Below are 20,483 nucleotides of genomic sequence, written 5' to 3'. Positions count from 1 at the left end.
CAGAAGTTTGATGATATATTATAAACACAGAAAGAACATAAATCCAAAAATAGAAAAACCACCATCAGAACTTGAATATTACTTGAAACATAGAACAAATAAAGATGAAACAAATAAAGATGAAACAGATGAAGATTCCCATGATTCAGATGAAAAGAAAAATATTCATCAAACTTAAAATTTCTTTTACAACATGGATAGCAGCAGAGAGGGGGCGTCTACAATTCTGTTTGGGGCAAACAATAATCGTAGACGTGGTATTGACCTCTATGAAGGGTCACTATTTTTTTTTTTGGTCAAACACAAGGGTGACCACTCCCTTAAGTGGTCTGTTCACCCTCTCTGCTGCTCATACGTTGCGAAATATTCATCAGACTTGGTGTGCCGGTGACATGGATAGCCTATCTTGTGCTGAAAATGACGTTAAACCCTATAACAACAATAACAACGACATGGATATCAATAAGTTTAGAAATTTCTTTTCACGAGCGCAGGCTACTCCACACGGATTTATAACGATACATTTACATGATCCTAGAACAAGATATCGTGTGGGTCTCGATAAAAGTTTTGGATAAATTAATACCAGCAGAGAGGGCGCGACCTCAGGTTGGTTCGTTTTTTTTTTTGTTTTTTTTTTGTAATATACTCGCCATCGACAAGTTTTCAGTTGGAGAAATAACGTAGACTAACCCCAAGAGGGACTCCTCGAGGAGAACTCTTTGAGATTCCTCTGTAGTTAGTTATTTTGATTTTTAAGGTTATTAATCCTTTTTTTTAGGAGGGCTTATTTCGGTTTTTTGGACGCTCCTACAAAAAGGTGGGTTCGCCCACCCCCCCACCCCCCACCCCCCTTGCTGCTTATGGGCATCAGGACTTGCCAAGACAATACTGCAAGGCGCTGTACACGGAAGAAGAAAGAGAGGCAGGCAAATAAAGAGGTGGGAAGATAACATTCGAGAGTGGACAGGCTTGACACTGAGCGAGTCATTTAGAAAGACGAACAATCGAGAGGAATGGAGGAAGCTGGTTGTTCGGTCTTGTGCGGTGATGCCCCAATGGTCTACCAGACAAAGGACTGATGATGACGATGATGATGAAGGGAGGTTACCAGACTTAAACTGACTTATAACTTCCCTTGAAAAGTAGACTGGGGTTAGATATTTATTCCTCCTATCATATCTGAACTACTAAAGAGATTACTTCAGACAACAGTACTATCGGACTCGAACACTTCCGTAAATATTGAGAAGGACATGTAGACGAATTTGGGGATTTGTAGTGCTGCTTGTGTTGTTTGGTACGTAATCCATCTATTTAACTATATATATATATATTTTACGTTGATGCAGTCACTCTTGCTACTAAACAACGAGTGGTTCTTGCTCAAGAATATATGAAATACGGTTGCGATAGGACAGGTACATTTTGCTTGGATCAGGGTCAAAACGTAGACCAGCAAGTTGTTCTCCACCTTTTTTTTTTTTTTGTTTGACAAAAAAAAAAAAAAAAAAAAAAAAAAAAACAGGTGGAGAACAACTTGCTGGTCTAGGTCAAAACGTAGTCCTACAATGTAAGACATAGCACATGTTGGTTTTGTTTTAGTGCTATACAAATATCGGGTGATATGTCTTACGTTGTAGGACTAGGTCAGAACGGACCGGTACCAAAAAGGCCCACAACCAAAACGGACTAATGCTTAATAGGCCTGACCAAAAAGGCCTACTTATGTATCAATTACCAATTACTATAGTCTGACTGTACATCCCCGTTTGTTTGTACCCCTCTACCGATTTCAAAAACGAGAACGTTTAATGTGATAAAAAGTGCACAGAACTAATTCAATTGAATCATTGATTTATAATTTCTAACCTGACTGTGACCAGAATGTATCAGTTACCAATTACTAGTATCATTTCTACTAAAAGTAACTCACATGTAAATATCAAATCCTTATTTTACTGTTAAATGTCTATAAATAATGTGCAGTAGAGAATCATTGTGCAGTATGTCAACATCGTACGTCATGTGATCATGAAAATAATTGCGACACGCTACTACTTGTTCTCTGTCAAATAAACAAATAAGAAAAAACAATGCAATTGACTGAATGTGAGAAAGTTAAAAGATGGCAAATAATAATTGTGTAAGAAAACATTGGAAATAATGCGAATCAGTAATATCTTTGTTATAACATATCAAGACTGAATACGAGTTAGTGTCACCTACATGTGGTTTGTCATGGTAATGCCTTAATTAAGTAATGATGATTTCATTTATGATGGATGAATATTTTCACTTGCGAAGACTACTGACTCTTAATTTTTTGCATACATTCTATATCGTTAATACGTGTGTATGCATAATTTATTTTTGTTGATTATAATTTATGCTTTAAATAAACATTTGCTATATTCTGTGCCTTGTAGGCACCATTATTGCATTGTGAATGCAGTGAAAGTCAAGTCAAAACTGGAAGTGAATTAAGAGATGGGATAGAAAGACAAAAAGAAGAAAAAATATGTCTAACTAGCATAAGCAACAATAGACAAACAAGCGATAATGCCCTTTTAGATTTATAAATTTGTTAATAATAACAAGAATTATTGCTAATACATGAATATTAAAATCTAATATAAAATACTACAACAATATTGCACATAATGAGTGTCAAAAAAATTTAATAGCAAAATATAGTAAATAATTCTACAATAACAGCAACAAATAATCACCGAACTATAAAAACATGCATACATAGATGTTCACTTTTCCACAAAAAAACCTTACAACAAAACAAATTTGGACACAGTGGCTGTCAAAGTTAATTCATAATTTTCAAGCCTTCGTTTTTCTAGTGTAGATCACAAAACGTAAAAACGCTGGGTAGAAAATAATGCTGAAAGGGTTCCCATGCTGCCTGAAAATCAGGGAAAAAGTAAGCAGAATAAATCTAAAAATATTCCCGACAGTGAAAAGTCCATGATTTTCGCAAATATTGATGAAAGTCAGGGGAAAAACCAGGGAATTTTCTGCCACCTCTTGACACCCGAAACAATCAGGTAATGGAGTCGTAACTAAACTGATTGTGAGTTAAATTTATTGACTTCTAACCAGAATATTCAGAGGGTGCATTATGGATCTAGTCCAAACGCTCAGTGGATTAGATTTGTCTAGTAGGCTTTTAATATCAAAGTCAGCTCGATATCTATATCTATCCTTACACAGAAGGTATGAAAACATTCCAGAATCACAAGAGGCCAACATGGTGGTGGCAAAGTGTAGCCGTGTGTACTTGATGGTCTAACAAACTTTAAACGTTGTTAGATCAAGTAATACATGCTTGAAATCAATATGAAAATTACTTATTTTCTCAGAAATTGCTAGTATTAAAATTGTTCTCTTTAAACTGTTGAAAGACAAGATAAAACTATGGCGTTGACGAATTGTGACCTGGTACTTGAGATTTGCATTGCTTGTTGCATGAGTACACAAATCTGACAACTCACATTTTCAAATGTTGTAGAGAAAAAAATAAAAAAATATTAAATGAAGGCCATATACTGGTTGTAATAAAAATACAAAAACAAAAGAACAAAATTTTCCATATTTATATATTCCGGATTAAAGACAACGATTATAATACTTGCCATTTCTGAGAAAATAAATCATTTTCCTATCAATTTCGTGCAGGTATTAGTCGATATAACGTAAGTTTAAATTTGTTAGGCCCGCTAGTAAGCAACTACCATATGTTGCTACCGCACGGTGGCGACTAATTCCAAATTTTTTATGTGCAATTGCAATGACCCCACACCGTAATTTAAATATCCAAATATGAAAAAATGGAATGGGAATATTCAGAGGAAACCCCGATTAGAAATAGGACTGCTATTCATTTTAAGCTAAATTTTTAGTCTAAAATTGTTGAATCTCAGAGCAGAAATAAGAAATTGTCGTCCCTTGTATTATATATTAAAAAAATTATACAAGCCCCTGTATCAATACAGGTTTGGGGACTGGTTTAAGGAATTACAAGAAAAGTTGATTTTACAGAAAATTCAGTCGTTGTTTATACAACCTTATATAATTTTGAATGTCATTTGTGAAAATTTAAATCAACCCTTTTAAAAACGTTTTTTAAATGATGAATTTTTAACCAGATTGTCTTAAGAAGAATAGTTTGTTTGAAAAATCTTGTTTGGGATTTTATTGGCACAGATAAATTCAGGGTTAAACTCTTTTCATTACAAGACAAGATTCTAATTATTTGGATTTATTGTTTTTTTATACTGTAATAGGAAATGTTTACTTTCTATAAGATGTATATATATGTGTGTATATATATATATATATATATATATATATATACACACACACACACACACACACACACACACACACACACACACACATTGCTATAGAATTCTTTAGAATTAAAGGTTTGAAAGGAAACAAACTAATTTATGTTTATTATGTTTTTCCCACTTAGCAACATAAGGCAGGTCAGCAAAATAAAGGTAGAATTTTTATTTTGTACACAGAAGTGACTTTACATGCCAGTTTATAGGAATGTAATCAAACTTGTTTCGTGTGATACATTTTGTTTTTGTACATGATCATCCTTTTTTACTTAGTTGTTTTGGAGAGTCTTGAAAGAGAAACATTTAGCTGTAGAAAATGCATGTTTTATTATCTAAAATGTTCTTTAATTCCATTCTGTAATGGTCATATGTGAACCTTGAAAAAATTAATTTCATCCTGGTAAAACCCTGGAAATGGCCTGGAAATTTATCTTTAGAAAAGCATGTGAACCATGGTTGAAACACGGTGTTACAACTCAAGATCAAATATGTGGCTGTCAGAAAGTCTCAAAAGAACCGATGATTTTATTGGACATTCTAGAAAAGAAAACAATCGCATACAAAATCGTAAATACATGCTGAAAGAAAAGTACAGTTATGAACTGTATGTGTAACACAAAGTTCAAACATTTTGATTTAATACTACATATAGGGCCAAATTTTTATTTCAGTTTATTGCAATATTGAATCGACAACTGTTACAGAAATGTATGGCGTAATTGTAAGAAAATGACATGAAAGCCATCAGGCATCTATCTGTGGGTCCAAAAACTATAATGTGATATCTATGAATATTGCACATTCATACATTTTCTCTTTTTTAAATAAAACGGCAACGATTTTATTATAATTTATATAAGTACCTAATTCAAGGTCAGTAGCTTCAAAATCTTCATCCTTAGATAAAGTCACAGTAGTTTTGAAAGATACATAAATTATTTATGTTGATGATATTGAAAATATAAGAAAACATAAAATAAGGAAAGTTCACTAAAAGAATATTTAAAGGAAAAAAAAGTATAAAATGTTATGAGAATAAAGAGGCAAAAGCAGCATACACATGAAGTTTACAGATAGTCGCCTGGGGTAATTCAGTTGCGAGTGTCTCACCAATTACTACAAAAACTTAAAATCAATCAATGTTGAGACTGGAGGTATAGGAAAGAGTTGTGATGGTAGAGACTTGTATTCAGGTCTTAAATGTGATTATCAAAGTTTCCTAACATATTAAATAAATCAGAGATACAATCTGTGTAATCAAATCAACATGAAATCACCTTATTGGTACTATAAATGACTGTGTGTGTGTGTGATTTGTATTTTTAATGTAGCTTTACCAGTTTTTCAATAATATCACTACGATGTCTGCAGTGTGGCAGTTTATAGTGATGTCTAGCACTGGGGCATCATGCCACAGACATGCAGCATAATGTCCCACCCAGTCACATTATCCTGACACCAGGCTGACCAGTCCTAACACTAACCTCTTAATGCTGAGCACCTAGCGAGGCAACTGTTAGTGCCATTTTTTTATGTCTTTGGTATGACTTGGCCGGGGTTCAAACCCATGACCTCCCGCATTGGAGGCAGACACTCTAACACTAAGCTGTCGGAGCTTTCTACTATAAATGAACACAAGGAGAGCAAGCATGACCCCAACCATCTGCTCGATTCAACTTTTCTCACGTATTTTATCGCTTCAAAATTGCAAGAAGACTGAAAAACTTCATATATCCATTCGAAAGACAGTATTGTACCAACGCATAACTCTCCGACGACCATCGCATGAATCCAATCCGGTGAATTAACCTTTATTTTCACCATTACGATCACAGACAATTTCTAGCAAAATCCATCAGACGGAAGTAGCCCATTCTACCACAGGCTGAATAACATCATGAATGTAATTTCACAAGATAAATGTTTAACTTGCTTTTTATTGCAGATTGTATCATATGATTATTTTAAACAAATTTCCAGAACAGAAATATGAACTTAAAAGTTCGGATAATAGAAATAACAGTTGATGACATCACTCTTTAAATATTAAAGCTTAGATGGATGCTGGACCTGGTAGATTTAAAAATGTGTTTGATCGACTTTCTAGAAACTGCCACTTGATAAGTTCACCAGTTGTTTGTACTGAGGTTTTTCGTAAAAGAAATTAATAGTGAAAAAGAAAATATGATATATGTATGAAAGATGTACTATTTATTATGATGATGATGATAATGATAGAGAGAGAGAAAAAGGAAAGGAGAAAAGCTGATACTTTATACCACTGATTAACCATTGATGATGATGGTGATGTGTGTGAGTATGAGAGAGACAGGCAGACAGATGAGGCAGGTAACACAAAATACTAAAATTATCAGGAATAAATGTGTATACTGTGTAAGGACATTCTGAACGTATCATATATGTATGTCTGTGTGTATGTATGTATTTATGTATGTATGTATGCATGCATGCATGCCTGTATGTATGTATCTGTGTATGTATTTATTTATGTATGTATTTGTGTATGTATGTATGTATGTATGCATGCATGCATGCATCAGTGTATGTGCAGAGTGAGAGCATTTTATTTACAACGTTTGAAAATAGTAGAAATATAATACTGTAAATAACATTTTCATGATGCATTCATTATTCTGAGCAAATTCAACTAATCAATTGATTCCGCATTATTAAATTTCCCTAGTATAAAAGATAACACAGATTCTGCACCATGTTCAGTATGATTATTAGACCCTAACGCATATTTACTGCAAGGCTGGACTGGTAGAATGGGTTACTTCCATCTGATGGATTCTGCTAGAAAGGGTTGTTCACCATAATGGTTAAAATAATGGTTTCTTTAGCAGACTCAACAGAATTGCAGAAGGGTCAGGTAACATTATCCAGTATTCCAGTTATTTTTAAGAATGAGGTTGTTGTCAGAATTCTATATTGAATCACATGTTCTTGCATTATTAGTCATTTATATGTATTAATATCAAACCTGTATACTTTCTGATTTTGTCTTACCGTTAGTTTTTTTAAAATATATTTTATTTAGCTTACTCATGATTGTCACATTATTTCAGGTTAGTGTTAGGACTGGTCAGCCTGGTGTCAGGATAATGTGACTGGGTGGGACATCATGCTACATGTCTGCAGCATGATGCCCCAGTGCTAGACATCACTTTAAACTGCCACACTGCAGACATCATAGTAATAGGACTGAAAAATTGTTAAAGCTACATAATTAATCCAAATCACGCACACACACACACACGCACTCTTATTTCTCTATTCATCCATATATATAGTATTATCATTTATATCTTCTTCCTCAGTTGACATGCTTACATCAAGTAAATGTTTCCATTTTTCAGTAAATCCAACAGATAGGATTTGGTAGTCACCAAACTCTACTAATGAATTCATTTTGTATACTGTATTTTAAAAAATTGACAAATTTAGTATTTTTCAGAAAGAGATTACAAATCTATGTAATTTTCAAGGCCATTATAAATTTATAAATGTCAGTCATGTTTAATCTTATCACAGGAGTTTTTTGTACTGGGGTTTCCCTTCCATTATTGTCTTTCTTTGAATTCCAAATGAATTAAAATATTTGTTTAAATTTTTTGTATGTTCTGATATAGTGAATCTGGTAAGGACACAAATAAGTAATTTAAAGCTGGAAATATTGATATTCCTCCTTCTCATGTTTGAATTCTTTTAGACCATGTATTTAGCGTGTTCCTTATCTTCTGCCATTTATTCTTGTAATTTGCTTTTTAAATCATCTCTTAAGTTAACTGCAATTGTGATGCCTAGTAATGCAGATCAATTGGAAATTTTAATATATGATGGAATGTTTCAGCATGAAAGTTTTCTTTTTTCCAATTCAAATAGCTTTTGTTTTGTTATTGTTTGTTTTAAAGTAGAAAGAACAGCAACCCACGCAGACAGAGGTGAGATGGCAGGAGTTCTCCGTTATGGAACACTGCCATCTCACCTCTTTCTGCGTGGGTTCGAGTCTCGGATTCGGCCAATGTGGGTATGTGAGAAAGCTTGCCAGTAGCTTCTCGTGGGTCAGTGGTTCATTCTGGCTTTTTCCTGGGTTCTTCCTCCATTAATACTGGTTGCCATGTATAGCCTATCGTGTGCTGAAAAATGGCATTAATCTCCACAACAACAACAACCAGAAGCTATATTTTAGATCAGATTTTATGTTATTAATATCTTTGTGCAAGTAAAGTTTTGAGTGACATCTACAGATATATTGAGTGACATCTACAGATATTTTAATGTATAATACTAAGATTTTGATTTTGCTGTAAAAGTTGTGTGCATAATTTTACATTTTTCAGGGGCTTTTTATCAGCTGGCTTTAATGTGATCAGTAAGGACCAATGGGGAAGTCAGTGGATGAATATTCGTTATCTTTTGTGTCATCCTTAGTTGTTATCATATGACTGCGCTCATTGTACTGTATTGTTTTATAATCTTTACTAAATAAATTGTATCATATGTTATCTTAGCCTGACTGGAGCAAATGTCCTTACCTTGTTGAACCTGTTCTTATCAACCCTTCCGCTTGCTAGAAAATCAAAATTGAAATTGTTATCCCCAGTTACCTTTATTATGTTACACTGTTAGGAAGTAAACCTTGTTATCTGTGGATAACTTCATCACTGATTGGGAGCAAACCATACAATTATACAATTTTAGATATACCGTTGAAGAAATTGGCTTATTTCACTCATCAGTGTACATTAATTACATAAAATTATAAAATACTTACTTCTGCCTAATTAAAACATGAATATATAAAATTATAAAATATATGCTCCTGCTACATATATTTGCATATATATATATATATATATATATATATATATATATATATATATATATATATATATATGTATATATATATATATATATATATATATATATATATATATATATATATATATATATATATATATTATAGATAATTATTTGATTCTTTCATTCAGTTCAAATGTATTGGTTGAGAGAGATCTTTTGATTTAAACTGGTTGAAATAAGGCTTTGCCATCAATGAAAGTTTCAGGCAGCTGTTGTACTTAGCGATGGGAGCCATGATTGCTTATAGATAGTGGGCAGGTCACTGAATTTGGATGGAGTGGGTTTTAATCCTACCAAAGGCAGGCTGGGTCTCCCATGTAAAGTGCTTCATTCTAGTTGTCTCAATATGATATAGTCATTCTTGAGTTGAAGTGCTGTTAAAACCAATCAGTAAATGGCCAATCATTTTGCTTCACTTGATTTGTACCAATCAACCAATGACCAATCATTTTGCTTAGCTTGACTGGCACCAATCAACCAATGACTAGTCATTTTGCTTAGTTTGACTGGCACCAATCAACCAATGACTAGTCATTTTGCTTAGCTTGACTTAGCCATTGACTGTATTTAAATGTTCTCAAAATTCATTCATTCATCAGCTATATCTTTTTTCAGATATAAGAACAGTAATAATATCCAAGGAAGTAAACTGTACACCAAAATGAGCTGGGAGGGACAATGAGGTTCAACAATAAGGAACTTGCCTACCTCGCTCAGCAGGATCGGGATAAATTTGACAAGGAAGGAATTCTTTATATGAAAGATAAGAATGATGGTCATGGTCTTTTCAAGAAAGGATCAGTAGGTATGTTATAATTGTTATATAACCTTGCATGGTATATGAAATATATTCCACTCATGTTTTTGAATTTGTGAATGAATTATTCTTTTGTACACGTTGTAACTTGATGCCTCCATGCTTTAATGCAGATGATATTATGATAGCCCCTGTCTGTCAATAACCCTATCTCATTCTGAACCACTGGGTGGAAAGTCAGCAAACTTAGTGGCCTAGTATTTGGTAACTATCTCTGAGGTGATGATAATAACTTTTGGTTTCCATCCCTGGTGTCCCAATATAGGGGTCAATGGTCCAGTACACAAATAAAGTCAGAGTTATCATAACATTTTTTTATGCTCCCACGTCTATAGAACATGGGGTGTACAGTAATCCTCTTGTCTATGTATGTCTCTACTTCCATCAAGTACTTTAATGCAACTAGGCTGCCATTAATAAAACTTTATAAATATTATGCTCAGTACCTGAACATGTGCATATAGACATATCAATATTTGTTAGATTCCTTTTTCTTTTTTGTCTTGTAATAGTGTATGGCACAATCTCATGAATGCAGCTAGTCCCGTAGTGACTGATGGATTGAAATATTAATTGGTAATTATTATAGTCATCGTCTAAAGATGCACATCACAACTAGTCACTTGACTTACTTTAATTTTTTGTACCGTTAACTGTCACTGCCCTTTTTTTATCTTGAAGCCTAATGTAGTACATGTCACACTCTCAGTACAGCTTGTTCTGCAGCTTTTGATGGATTGCTGTGTTACTTGGTAAATATTTGAGTCATACATAAATCACTTTTTTCCCAGTTTTTTTCACTAGTTGTCTTTTTGTCTTGCAGCTTAAAGCAGTGTGTCACTTCCTCACTAATGCAACTAGTCTCATATTTTGACTTGGTGTTCTTTGTGATTTGCTGTGAAACTTGGTATATATTATAGTCATCATCTTATGATGCGGCTGTTGACAAAGGTTTCTTTAGTTATGATTTTTTAAAAGAGTTATTCCCATTTTTACCCACAGATGAATATAGTGTATGGCTGAATTTTGTGAAAGTAATGACTCTTACAGTTTGTAGTGGTTTGTTATTGTTGTTGTTATAGGGTTTAATGCCATTTTTCAGTGCAAGATAGGCTAAACATGGTGGCCAGTATAAATGGTGGAAGAAGAACCAGGGAAAACCCGAGAAAGAACCACTGGCAAACGCTCTCACATACCCACACAGGCTGAGCCTGATATTCAAACCCGCATAGACAGGTGAGATGGCAGTGAAGTGGTTTGTTGTGGTCCACATCAAAGGATATGTACTATATTGATAAATCATTGTCCTTACACTGTTTTAGGAGAGCTATTCACTTTTGTTTACTAAGATTCATCTCCATCACTGATAATGATGAGAGGTGAAGGTATATTTATTCAGGCATATTGCCCAGATTCCTCAATACCAAATATCATACATACAGTCATTACAGGGAGACACAGGTATATGTAACAGATTGAGGTTGTAACCCAAGCATTGTAGACAAGACTTACTGTGTTGAAGTCATGCACATCATATAGTAGAGCTCCTTGTTCTCTTCGCACCTTGACTCTTTTATTTTTTTTCCTCAGATCTTTAATAAGATATTTGACTTAGATGCACATAACATTTCTGTTTTCACTAAATTATATCATAAATACCTGTTAATTTGCTAGTAATAACTGAGTTTCAGTCTAGGGTGTATTGGTTTGATCAAATATTTAGCACAAGTAACTGTTGTCATACCAATGTCATTATCATCCTTGAAGTTGTTCAAGTCACCTTATGAGGGCTGAAACTGTACATATTTTTTTCAGGGTTTATCCAGAGATTATTTAGATTGAGAGGGAATTTGCTGTTCTATTTCAAAGGAAAAGATGCTGTAAGTATGATGCATACCAGAATGCCATGGGTGGGTGTTATTAGTCATTACTCCTTACATACCAGAATGCCATGGGTGGGTGTTATTAGTCATTACTCCTTACATACCAGTATGCCAAGAGTGTGTGTTATTAGTCATTACTCCTTACATACCAGAATGCCAAGGGTGTTTGTTATTAGTCATTATTCCTTGCATACCAGAATGCCAAGGGTGGGTGTTATTAGTCATTACTCCTTATATACCAGAATGCCATGGGTGGGTGTTATTAGTCATTACTCCTTACATACCAGATTGCCAAGGGTGGGTGTTATTAGTCGTTATTCCTTACATACCAGAATGCCAAGGGTGGGTGTTATTAGTCATTACTCCTCACATACCAGAATGCCATGGGTGTGTGTTATTAGTCATTACTTCTTACATACCAGGATGCCAAAGGTGGGTGTTATTAGTCATTACTCCTTACATACCAGGATGCCAAGGGTAGGTGTTATTAGTCATTATTCCTTACATACCAGGATGCCAAGGGTGGCTGTTATTAGTCATTATTCCTTATATACCAGAATGCCATGGGTGGGTGTTATTAGTCATTACTCCTTACATACCAGAATGCCATGGGTGTGTGTTATTAGTCATTATTCCTTATATACCAGAATGCCAAGGGTGGGTGTTATTGATCATTATTCCTTACATACCAGAATGCCATGGGTGGGTGTTATTAGTCATTACTCCTTACATACCAGAATGCCATGGGTGTGTGTTATTAGTCATTATTCCTTATATACCAGAATGCCAAGGGTGGGTGTTATTCATCATTATTCCTTACATACCAGGATGCCAAGGGTGGGTGCTATTAGTCATTATTACTTACATACCAGCATGCCAAGGGTGGGTGTTATTAGTCATTATTCCTTACATACCAGAATGCCAAAGGTGGGTGTTATTAGTCATTATTCTTTACATACCAGTATGCCAAGGGTGGGTGTTATTAGTCATTATTCCTTACATACCAGGATGCCATGGGTGGGTGTTATTAGTCATTATTCCTTACATACCAGCATGCCAAGGGTGGGTGTTATTAGTCATTACTCCTTACATACCAGAATGCCAAGGGTGGATGTTGTTAGTCATTATTCATTACATACAAGAATGCCAAGGGTGGGTGTTACTAGTCATTATTCCTTACATACCAGAATGCCAAGGGTGGGTGTTATTAGACATTATTGCTTACATACCAGTATGCCAAGGGTGGATGTTACTAGTCATTATTCCTTACATACCAGAATGCCAAGGGTGGGTGTTATTAGACATTATTGCTTACATACCAGTATGCCAAGGGTGGATGTTACTAGTCATTATTCCTTACATACCAGAATGCCAAGGGTGGGTGTTAGTATTCATTATTCCTTACATACCAGAATGCCAAGGGTGGGTGTTATTAGTCATTATTCCTTATATACCAGTATGCCAAGGGTGGGTGTTATTAGTCATTATTCCTTTCATACCAGGATGCCAAGGGTGTGTGTTATTAGTCATTATTCCTTACATACCAGAATGCCATGGGTTGGTGTTATTAGTCATTGTTCCTTATATACCAGAATGCCAAGGGTGAGTGTTATTAGTTATTACTCCTTACATACCAGAATGCCATGGGTGGGTGTTATTAGTCATTAATCCTTACATACCAGGATGCCAAGGGTGGGTGTTATTAGTTATTGCTCCTTCCATACCAGAATACCAAGTGTGGGTGTTACTAGTCATTATTCCTTACATACCAGAATGCCTAGGGTGGGTGTTATTAGTCATTATTCCTTATATACCAGTATGCCAAGGGTGGGTTTTATTAGTCATTATTCCTTACATACCAGGATGCCAAGTGTGTGTGTTATTAGTCATTATTCCTTACATACCAGGATGCCAAGGGTGGGTGTTATTAGTCATTACTCCTTACATACCAGAATACCAAGGGTGAGTGTTATTAGTCATTACTCCTTCCATACCAGAATGCCATGGGTGGGTGTTATTAGTCATTATTCCTTATATACCAGAATGCCAAGGGTGAGTGTTATTAGTCATTATTACTTATATACCAGAATGCCAAGGGTGTGTGTTATTAGTCATTATTCCTTACATACCAGAATGCCAAGGGTGGGTGCTATTAGTCATTATTCCTTACATACCAGGATGCCAAGGGTGGGTGTTACTAGTCATTACTCCTTACATACCAAGATGCCAAGGGTGGGTGCTATTAGTCATTATTACTTACATACCAGCATGCCAAGGGTGGGTGTTATTAGTCATTATTCCTTGCATACCAGAATGCCAAAGGTGGGTGTTATTAGTCATTATTGCTTACATACCAGCATGCCAAGGGTGGGTGTTATTAGTCATTATTCTTTACATACCAGAATGCCAAGGGTGGGTGTTATTAGTCAGTATTACTTACATACCAGAAGCCAAGGGTGGGTGTTATTAGTCATTACTTCTTACATAGCAGAATGCCATAGGTGGGTGTTATTAGTCATTACTCCTTACATACCAGAATGACAAGGGTGTTTGTTATTAGTCATTATTCCTTATATACCAGAATGCCAAGGGTGGGTGTTATTAGTCATTCTTCCTTATATACCAGAATGCCAAAGATGGGTGTTATTAGTCATTACTCCGTACATACCAGAATGCCAAGGGTGGGTGTAACTAGTCATTATTCCTTAGATACCAGAATGCCAAGGGTGGGTGTTATTAGTCATTATTACTTACATACCACAATGCCAAGGGTGTTTGTTATTAGTCATGATTCCTTACATACCAGAATGCCAAGGGTGGGTGTTATTAGTCATTACTCCTTACATACCAGAATGCCAAGGGTGTTTGTTATTAGTCATTACTCCTTACATACCAGAATGCCAAGGGTGGGTGTTATTAGTCATTATTCCTTATATACCAGAATGCCAAAGGTGGGTGTTATTAGTCATTACTCCTTACATACCAGAATGCCAAAGGTGGGTGTTATTAGTCATTACTCCTTACATACCAGAATGCCAAGGGTGGGTGTTACTAGTCATTTTTCCTTAGATACCAGAACGCCAAGGGTGGGTGTTATTAGTCATTACTCCTTACATACCAGAATGCCAAGGGTGGGTGTTATTAGTCATGATTCCTTACATACCAGAATGCCAAGGGTGGGTGTTATTAGTCATGATTCCTTACATACCAGAATGCCAAGGGTGGGTGTTACTAGTCATTATTCCTTACATACCAGAATGCCTAGGGTGTGTGTTATTAGTCATTATTCCTTATATACCAGTATGCCAAGGGTGTTTGTTACTAGTCATTATTCCTTACATACCAGAATGCCTAGGGTGTGTGTTATTAGTGATTATTCCTTATATACCAGTATGCCAAGGGTGTTTGTTATTAGTCATTATTCCTTACATACCAGAATGCCTAGGGTGTGTGTTATTTGTCATTATTCCTTATATACCAGTATGCCAAGGGTTTTTGTTACTAGTCATTATTCCTTACATACCAGAATGCCTAGGGTGTGTGTTATTAGTCATTATTCCTTATTTACCAGTATGCCAAGGGTGTTTGTTATTAGTCATTATTCCTTACATACCAGGATGCCAAGGGTGTGTGTTATTATTCATTGTTCCTTACATACCAGAATGCCAAGGGTGGGTGTTACTAGTCATTACTCCTTACATACCAGGATGCCAAGGGTGTGAAGGGTGTGTGTTATTAGTCATTATTCCTTACTTACCAGAATGCCAAGGGTGGGTGTTATTAGTCATTGTTCCTTACATACCAGAACGCCAAGGGTGGGTGTTATTAGTCATTACTCCTTATATATCAGAACACCTAGGGTGGGTGGAATTAGTCATTATTGCTAACACAACAATGTACAAATGGTGGGTGTTATTAGTAATTAATTGCAGTGTTAATAATAGTGGCACATTCCTATCTAATACAGTCTGGATACATACAAAACTCAGGTAATGCATTGGCATGATGGACATGGGAATAAGTTGTTTTTGTCCCAGGCCACTCATACAGCACACATGTACTAATATTTATCTAGTTGTAAATGAATTCCACCAGTTTTTATGATTCTAATCCAGAATGTCAATAGTGAGGTCATTGTGATTTTTGCTAAATGTTAGACTGCTTCAGTGACTGACTAATTGGACTACTAAGATATGAGTGATGTATATATATATAAATCTGTGGTATTATTATTGTAAATCAGGATATTCATAGTTGCGTTCTCTAAATGATACATGTAACAGTATCAACTATGATCTGAAAACAACATGTTTCATAATCCTGACATGATGTTTGACCTCTTGTGGATAAAAAAGTCTGAATATTTCTTTTTTCCAAGAACAATTTGAAGGAAGCATGGAAGGATTTGTAATCCTGCTTGTGTATCCAAGCAAACACATGTAATGTCATGCAAATAAAAATAGATAATATACATAATATAAACTAAAGACATCAATACATTTGTATATGATCATAATTAATTTCATTATCATGGAAGCAATTATCTTCAATTTTTTTATTTTATTTACATCCTCAGAACTGGGACCTAGGGAATGAAAAAGGAAAACAAATAATTATTTTTTCTTTGCTGGGGCTTAGCGAATAAAAAGGGAAATAAATGTAAGAAAATGGTGCCAAACAATGTTGTGTAACTTTGTTGAATGGGCTAATATATTGACACATGAAAAATGTTTAGGTTTTACCTAATTACTGATGCTTATAGGTAAATTTTCTTTTCATCATCAGAAATCGGAACCCTTGGGTCTACTCATACTGGAGCGATGTTCAGTGGAGTTAGATCTTCATGAAAAAGATGGATATTCTTTTGTCATTGGTAAATATCTGATGCTACATTTAAGTAAAACACATTTATCCCAAACTCTCATCTGCATATTGCACTCCTTGTGCCATTCATAACAACTAAGCATGGACCTGCCATTCCTATGGGTGTAAGAATAGTAATACTCCCATTACTGTAAGAAATAAATGAACTTTTCATGTGACAGAAATCTTGCTGTTTTGCTAACCTTACTTTTCTTATCTTAGGTCATCTCAGTCAAGGTGTCCACATGTTAGGAATTTTTAAAAAAAGCCCTTGTTGTTTTCTGCTCTACTTGATGTAGTTGTTCTAAAATCAAACAACAACAACAATAGCTGTATAACACAAAAAATCCATTTAGCAATTTAAGGTCCCTCCATGCTTGAGAACACACCATACCAAACATTTTGAGAGAGACAGACACATGCACACAAAGTCAAGCTATTGGGTATTATGCTACAAACTAGTTCATTCCACACAGCATGCTCAATTTTATCCTATCTGTAGGCCAAAGTCGGCACATTTTCTGGTCAGAGTAATTAAATTTAGCTAAAAGTACCTAACTAGTTTTAAATACTTTGCGTGAAATGAATTATGTATTGTTAGCTACATTTAGTGACACTGACCTGAAAATGTACTGAGCTACAGATAGAATAAGATTTGTGATTTGTGTGTAACAGAAAACTCTGATCCATGCACAGATACTATCCAACACGTCACTGACTACAAAATGAAAAATAAAAACTCTCTCATAAGCTACCATTAAGACAATAACACCTGAATTCTTCAAACTTTGTCAAACACCCCCAAATAGCCCATTTGAATCAAACATTGTAAACAAATGAAAATTCCTGCACTAACCAACCAGAGTGGTTCATTTATCCATCTACATGTTATTCTACAACAAGATTTCATTGTAGCATATCATTGCACTAGCAGTAGCAACACTTGCCATATTTCCATGAAAGAAAATATTAGTTTCCAAGAATATCAAGAATTAGAAATTTTCTCCATCACTACACACTTAGAAACTGTATGGAAGCCTGTACCCATTAGTGTAATGTACCACTGCCTACCATAGGACTTTTTCCAGATTCAAACTGATGAAAGTTAAAAGTTATCTGATTAAAAGATATAAATTACTTATTGATATTTTCATATGATATCCATCGATTAAATATGATAATACAGCAATAATATCAAATGGTTTTATATTTCTATTTTCTCATGCATAGGACTTGCTTACTTAGGGTCAACAAGTCATCCCATTGCCCTCGTTAACAATATTCATATAAATGAGCCGTGCTGTATTTTGAACAACAGTAGTACATGGTTTAAGATGTTCATTGCATGATACTTCCAACACCTAACAGCTATAACTTCTTTCTTGATTTTTTCTAAGAGTGGCATATGTAGCTAGATAATTATTCAGATTTTCATAAAAGAGTATAAAACCTGATGACCTATATATAGAGTGAAAATCAATAATAATACCTGATGAATACTGTGTTTTAATAAGCTAACTAACTTGCATGGGTGTAGAGCTATTTTAATTTAGTTGGAAAAATTGGGTGAAGAATAATGTATGTCAGTGTTGGCACCAGGACAAGGAACTCCCACTAGTGGAGTTACGTTATTTGTCTCCCCACTCAGCATAGTTTCATGGGGAGACAAATAATATAAACCCTTGACTGGGATTTCCTTGTCGCAGTCCAAACTCCAACATAGATTCTATTAATTTCATACAGTACCTGTACAGTCAAACCAGGAAAACAAAATTGGTTAGTATGATGTATATTGTTGTACTTTCTCTTTTAGAGGGCTTCAAGAGAGAATAGTTCTTGACTAAATAAGTCACCTTTCATAAATAGAATATTCTTCTTCTTATTATTATTATTAATATTATAGTTATTGGAAAACATTCCCATTGATTTAGCGATATAGGTGATAAAGTCCCTCTGGTTCCAGTTTCACACAAATTTCTCAAAAGGTTTCCACAAATTGCTCTTGAGTACTTTAGTCAATGTCAGAGGTCGAGATAAGAGAAGACAACAATGCCACTTTTTATTTTCTAATTTCATATCTGGCAAGCTTTTCATTTTTGAAAAGAGAGTTGAATAAATCATTTCCCTAAGAGGTAATGCAAGACTGTTATAAGAAGAATGTAACAAAGTGCGACCATGTTTAATCCATTATGCCTGATGAATTTTCTGGAAACAATTATCAACCAGGTAGTGAGAAAGACATTTAAACAATCTGTAATTTAGGTAGACATTTTGAGATGATTGGTGTCTTTGGGACCTGGTCTTGTTTGTTGAAAATCTGGATGAAGACTAGATACTGTAGTTTCCAAATCAGAAAGATAGATGGCTTTAACTTTCAATCCATGTTGATTTGAATTGTTCATCCTTGTGTATATACCTCAGAAATATAACACAATGCATGATGAAAATCAAATGTTACACTATCATTCATTTTGTCAGGTTGAAACATTATTGTCAGTTGTCGAAGTGTAGATATGAAGTATGCCTTTTTGTTTTAAATGAAATGTATTATAAAAAGGAATTTTCAGAAACAATGTTAATTTATATTAAATAAAAAATTATTATGAATTAGGCTTATTATCAGGTAACGGTATATTTTAAAATGAGAGATGGGTTTATCATCAGGCATGGGCTTATCATTAGATGCATATGGTATGATGTCAGGATGTTTGGTATTACCAAATGTTCTCTTATAAAAGTTGAATCCAGTCTCATAATGCACAAGCAGATTTAGATTTCTGCAGTTCGTTAGGATTAATAAGTAGAACAAACAACTTAGACCTTGCTTTCCAGGGTATTGTGTGTCAGCCGATCAGGGTCAGACTTATTAATGAGTATATATGATTATTTGAGGGAGTCTTATTAAAAGTAAATCCTGTTAATGTTGTTGAGTGTTTAAAGTTGTGACAGGGTGAGTTGGAGTAATGAGATTTGACTGAGCTCTGCTGTTTTGAGCTGTCAATGATTTATTTTGTTTATTTATTTTGTATTGTAGTATATGAAGGGGATGACCAGGCATACACATTTAAAGCAGAGACTGAAAATGTCCGGGATGAATGGATTCAGGTGCTCCATATTGCGAGCTATGAAAGCCTCAAAATGCAGGTGCAGAGCTTGCGGGAGCAGGTGCAGGCTCGGACAGGACAGGACCCCCTTCTTAAGGCCCTTCCACAGGAAACAGGGATGGAGTTTGAAACTCGTTCTGGTGCGCAGCAATAGAGCATGGCAGATTTCTGTATCACCACACTTCTTTTGTGCATTTGAAGCATGTTGTCATAACACATTTTCAGTAAATAAGGGTAAATTGATGATTTATCACCATTCTTGGTGGGAGTTGTGCATGCGGACTACTGTTAGCATCAGGCGCAAGCTTTAATATATATTTCCAATAACATCTGATTATATTATCATTACCTGGGTACTTTCAGAGATGCACTGGTCAATTGTAATAAGTAGAACCTGTCTTTGAAGACCACCCTTCCTGTCAAACAATAATGGTCTCTCAAGACAGGTGGTCTCTTATAACAGGTCATAACACGGCATAATCGATAAATCGGTGTATGGAGATCCTGATCTCTCAAAAAAGGTGTCTCGCATAGCAGTGGTCTCTTAAGACAGGTATTACTGAACACT

General features: G+C 34.9%; 1 protein-coding gene across 3 annotated transcripts in view; it reads left to right on the top strand.

Annotated features, from left to right (window-relative positions):
* Window positions 1-1,214: 1,214 nt before the first annotated feature.
* LOC149796326 (inositol polyphosphate-4-phosphatase type I A-like) overlaps window positions 1,215-20,483 on the top strand; it is a 127,039-nt gene continuing 107,770 nt past the window's right edge. For 2 of the 3 annotated variants that reach the window (XM_089960982.1, XM_089960981.1), the window contains exons 1-5: window positions 1,215-1,300; window positions 9,864-10,053; window positions 11,881-11,945; window positions 16,734-16,821; window positions 19,846-20,055. In XM_089960982.1, the coding sequence (XP_089817108.1) occupies window positions 9,927-10,053; window positions 11,881-11,945; window positions 16,734-16,821; window positions 19,846-20,055 (490 nt within the window). In that variant the 5' untranslated portion in view covers window positions 1,215-1,300; window positions 9,864-9,926. Of the gene's footprint in view, window positions 1,301-9,863; window positions 10,054-11,880; window positions 11,946-16,733; window positions 16,822-19,845; window positions 20,150-20,483 lie in introns of those variants that run through there. The other variant, XM_089960983.1, reaches the window with a different exon arrangement.

Source organism: Sinohyriopsis cumingii, chromosome 6 (genome assembly GCF_028554795.1).
Source record: "Sinohyriopsis cumingii isolate HCF-2022 chromosome 6, ASM2855479v2, whole genome shotgun sequence".
Classification (NCBI taxonomy): domain Eukaryota; kingdom Metazoa; phylum Mollusca; class Bivalvia; order Unionida; family Unionidae; genus Sinohyriopsis; species Sinohyriopsis cumingii.
Note: the sequence above shows the minus strand (reverse complement) of the source record. Positions and strands in the feature narration are given on the sequence as shown.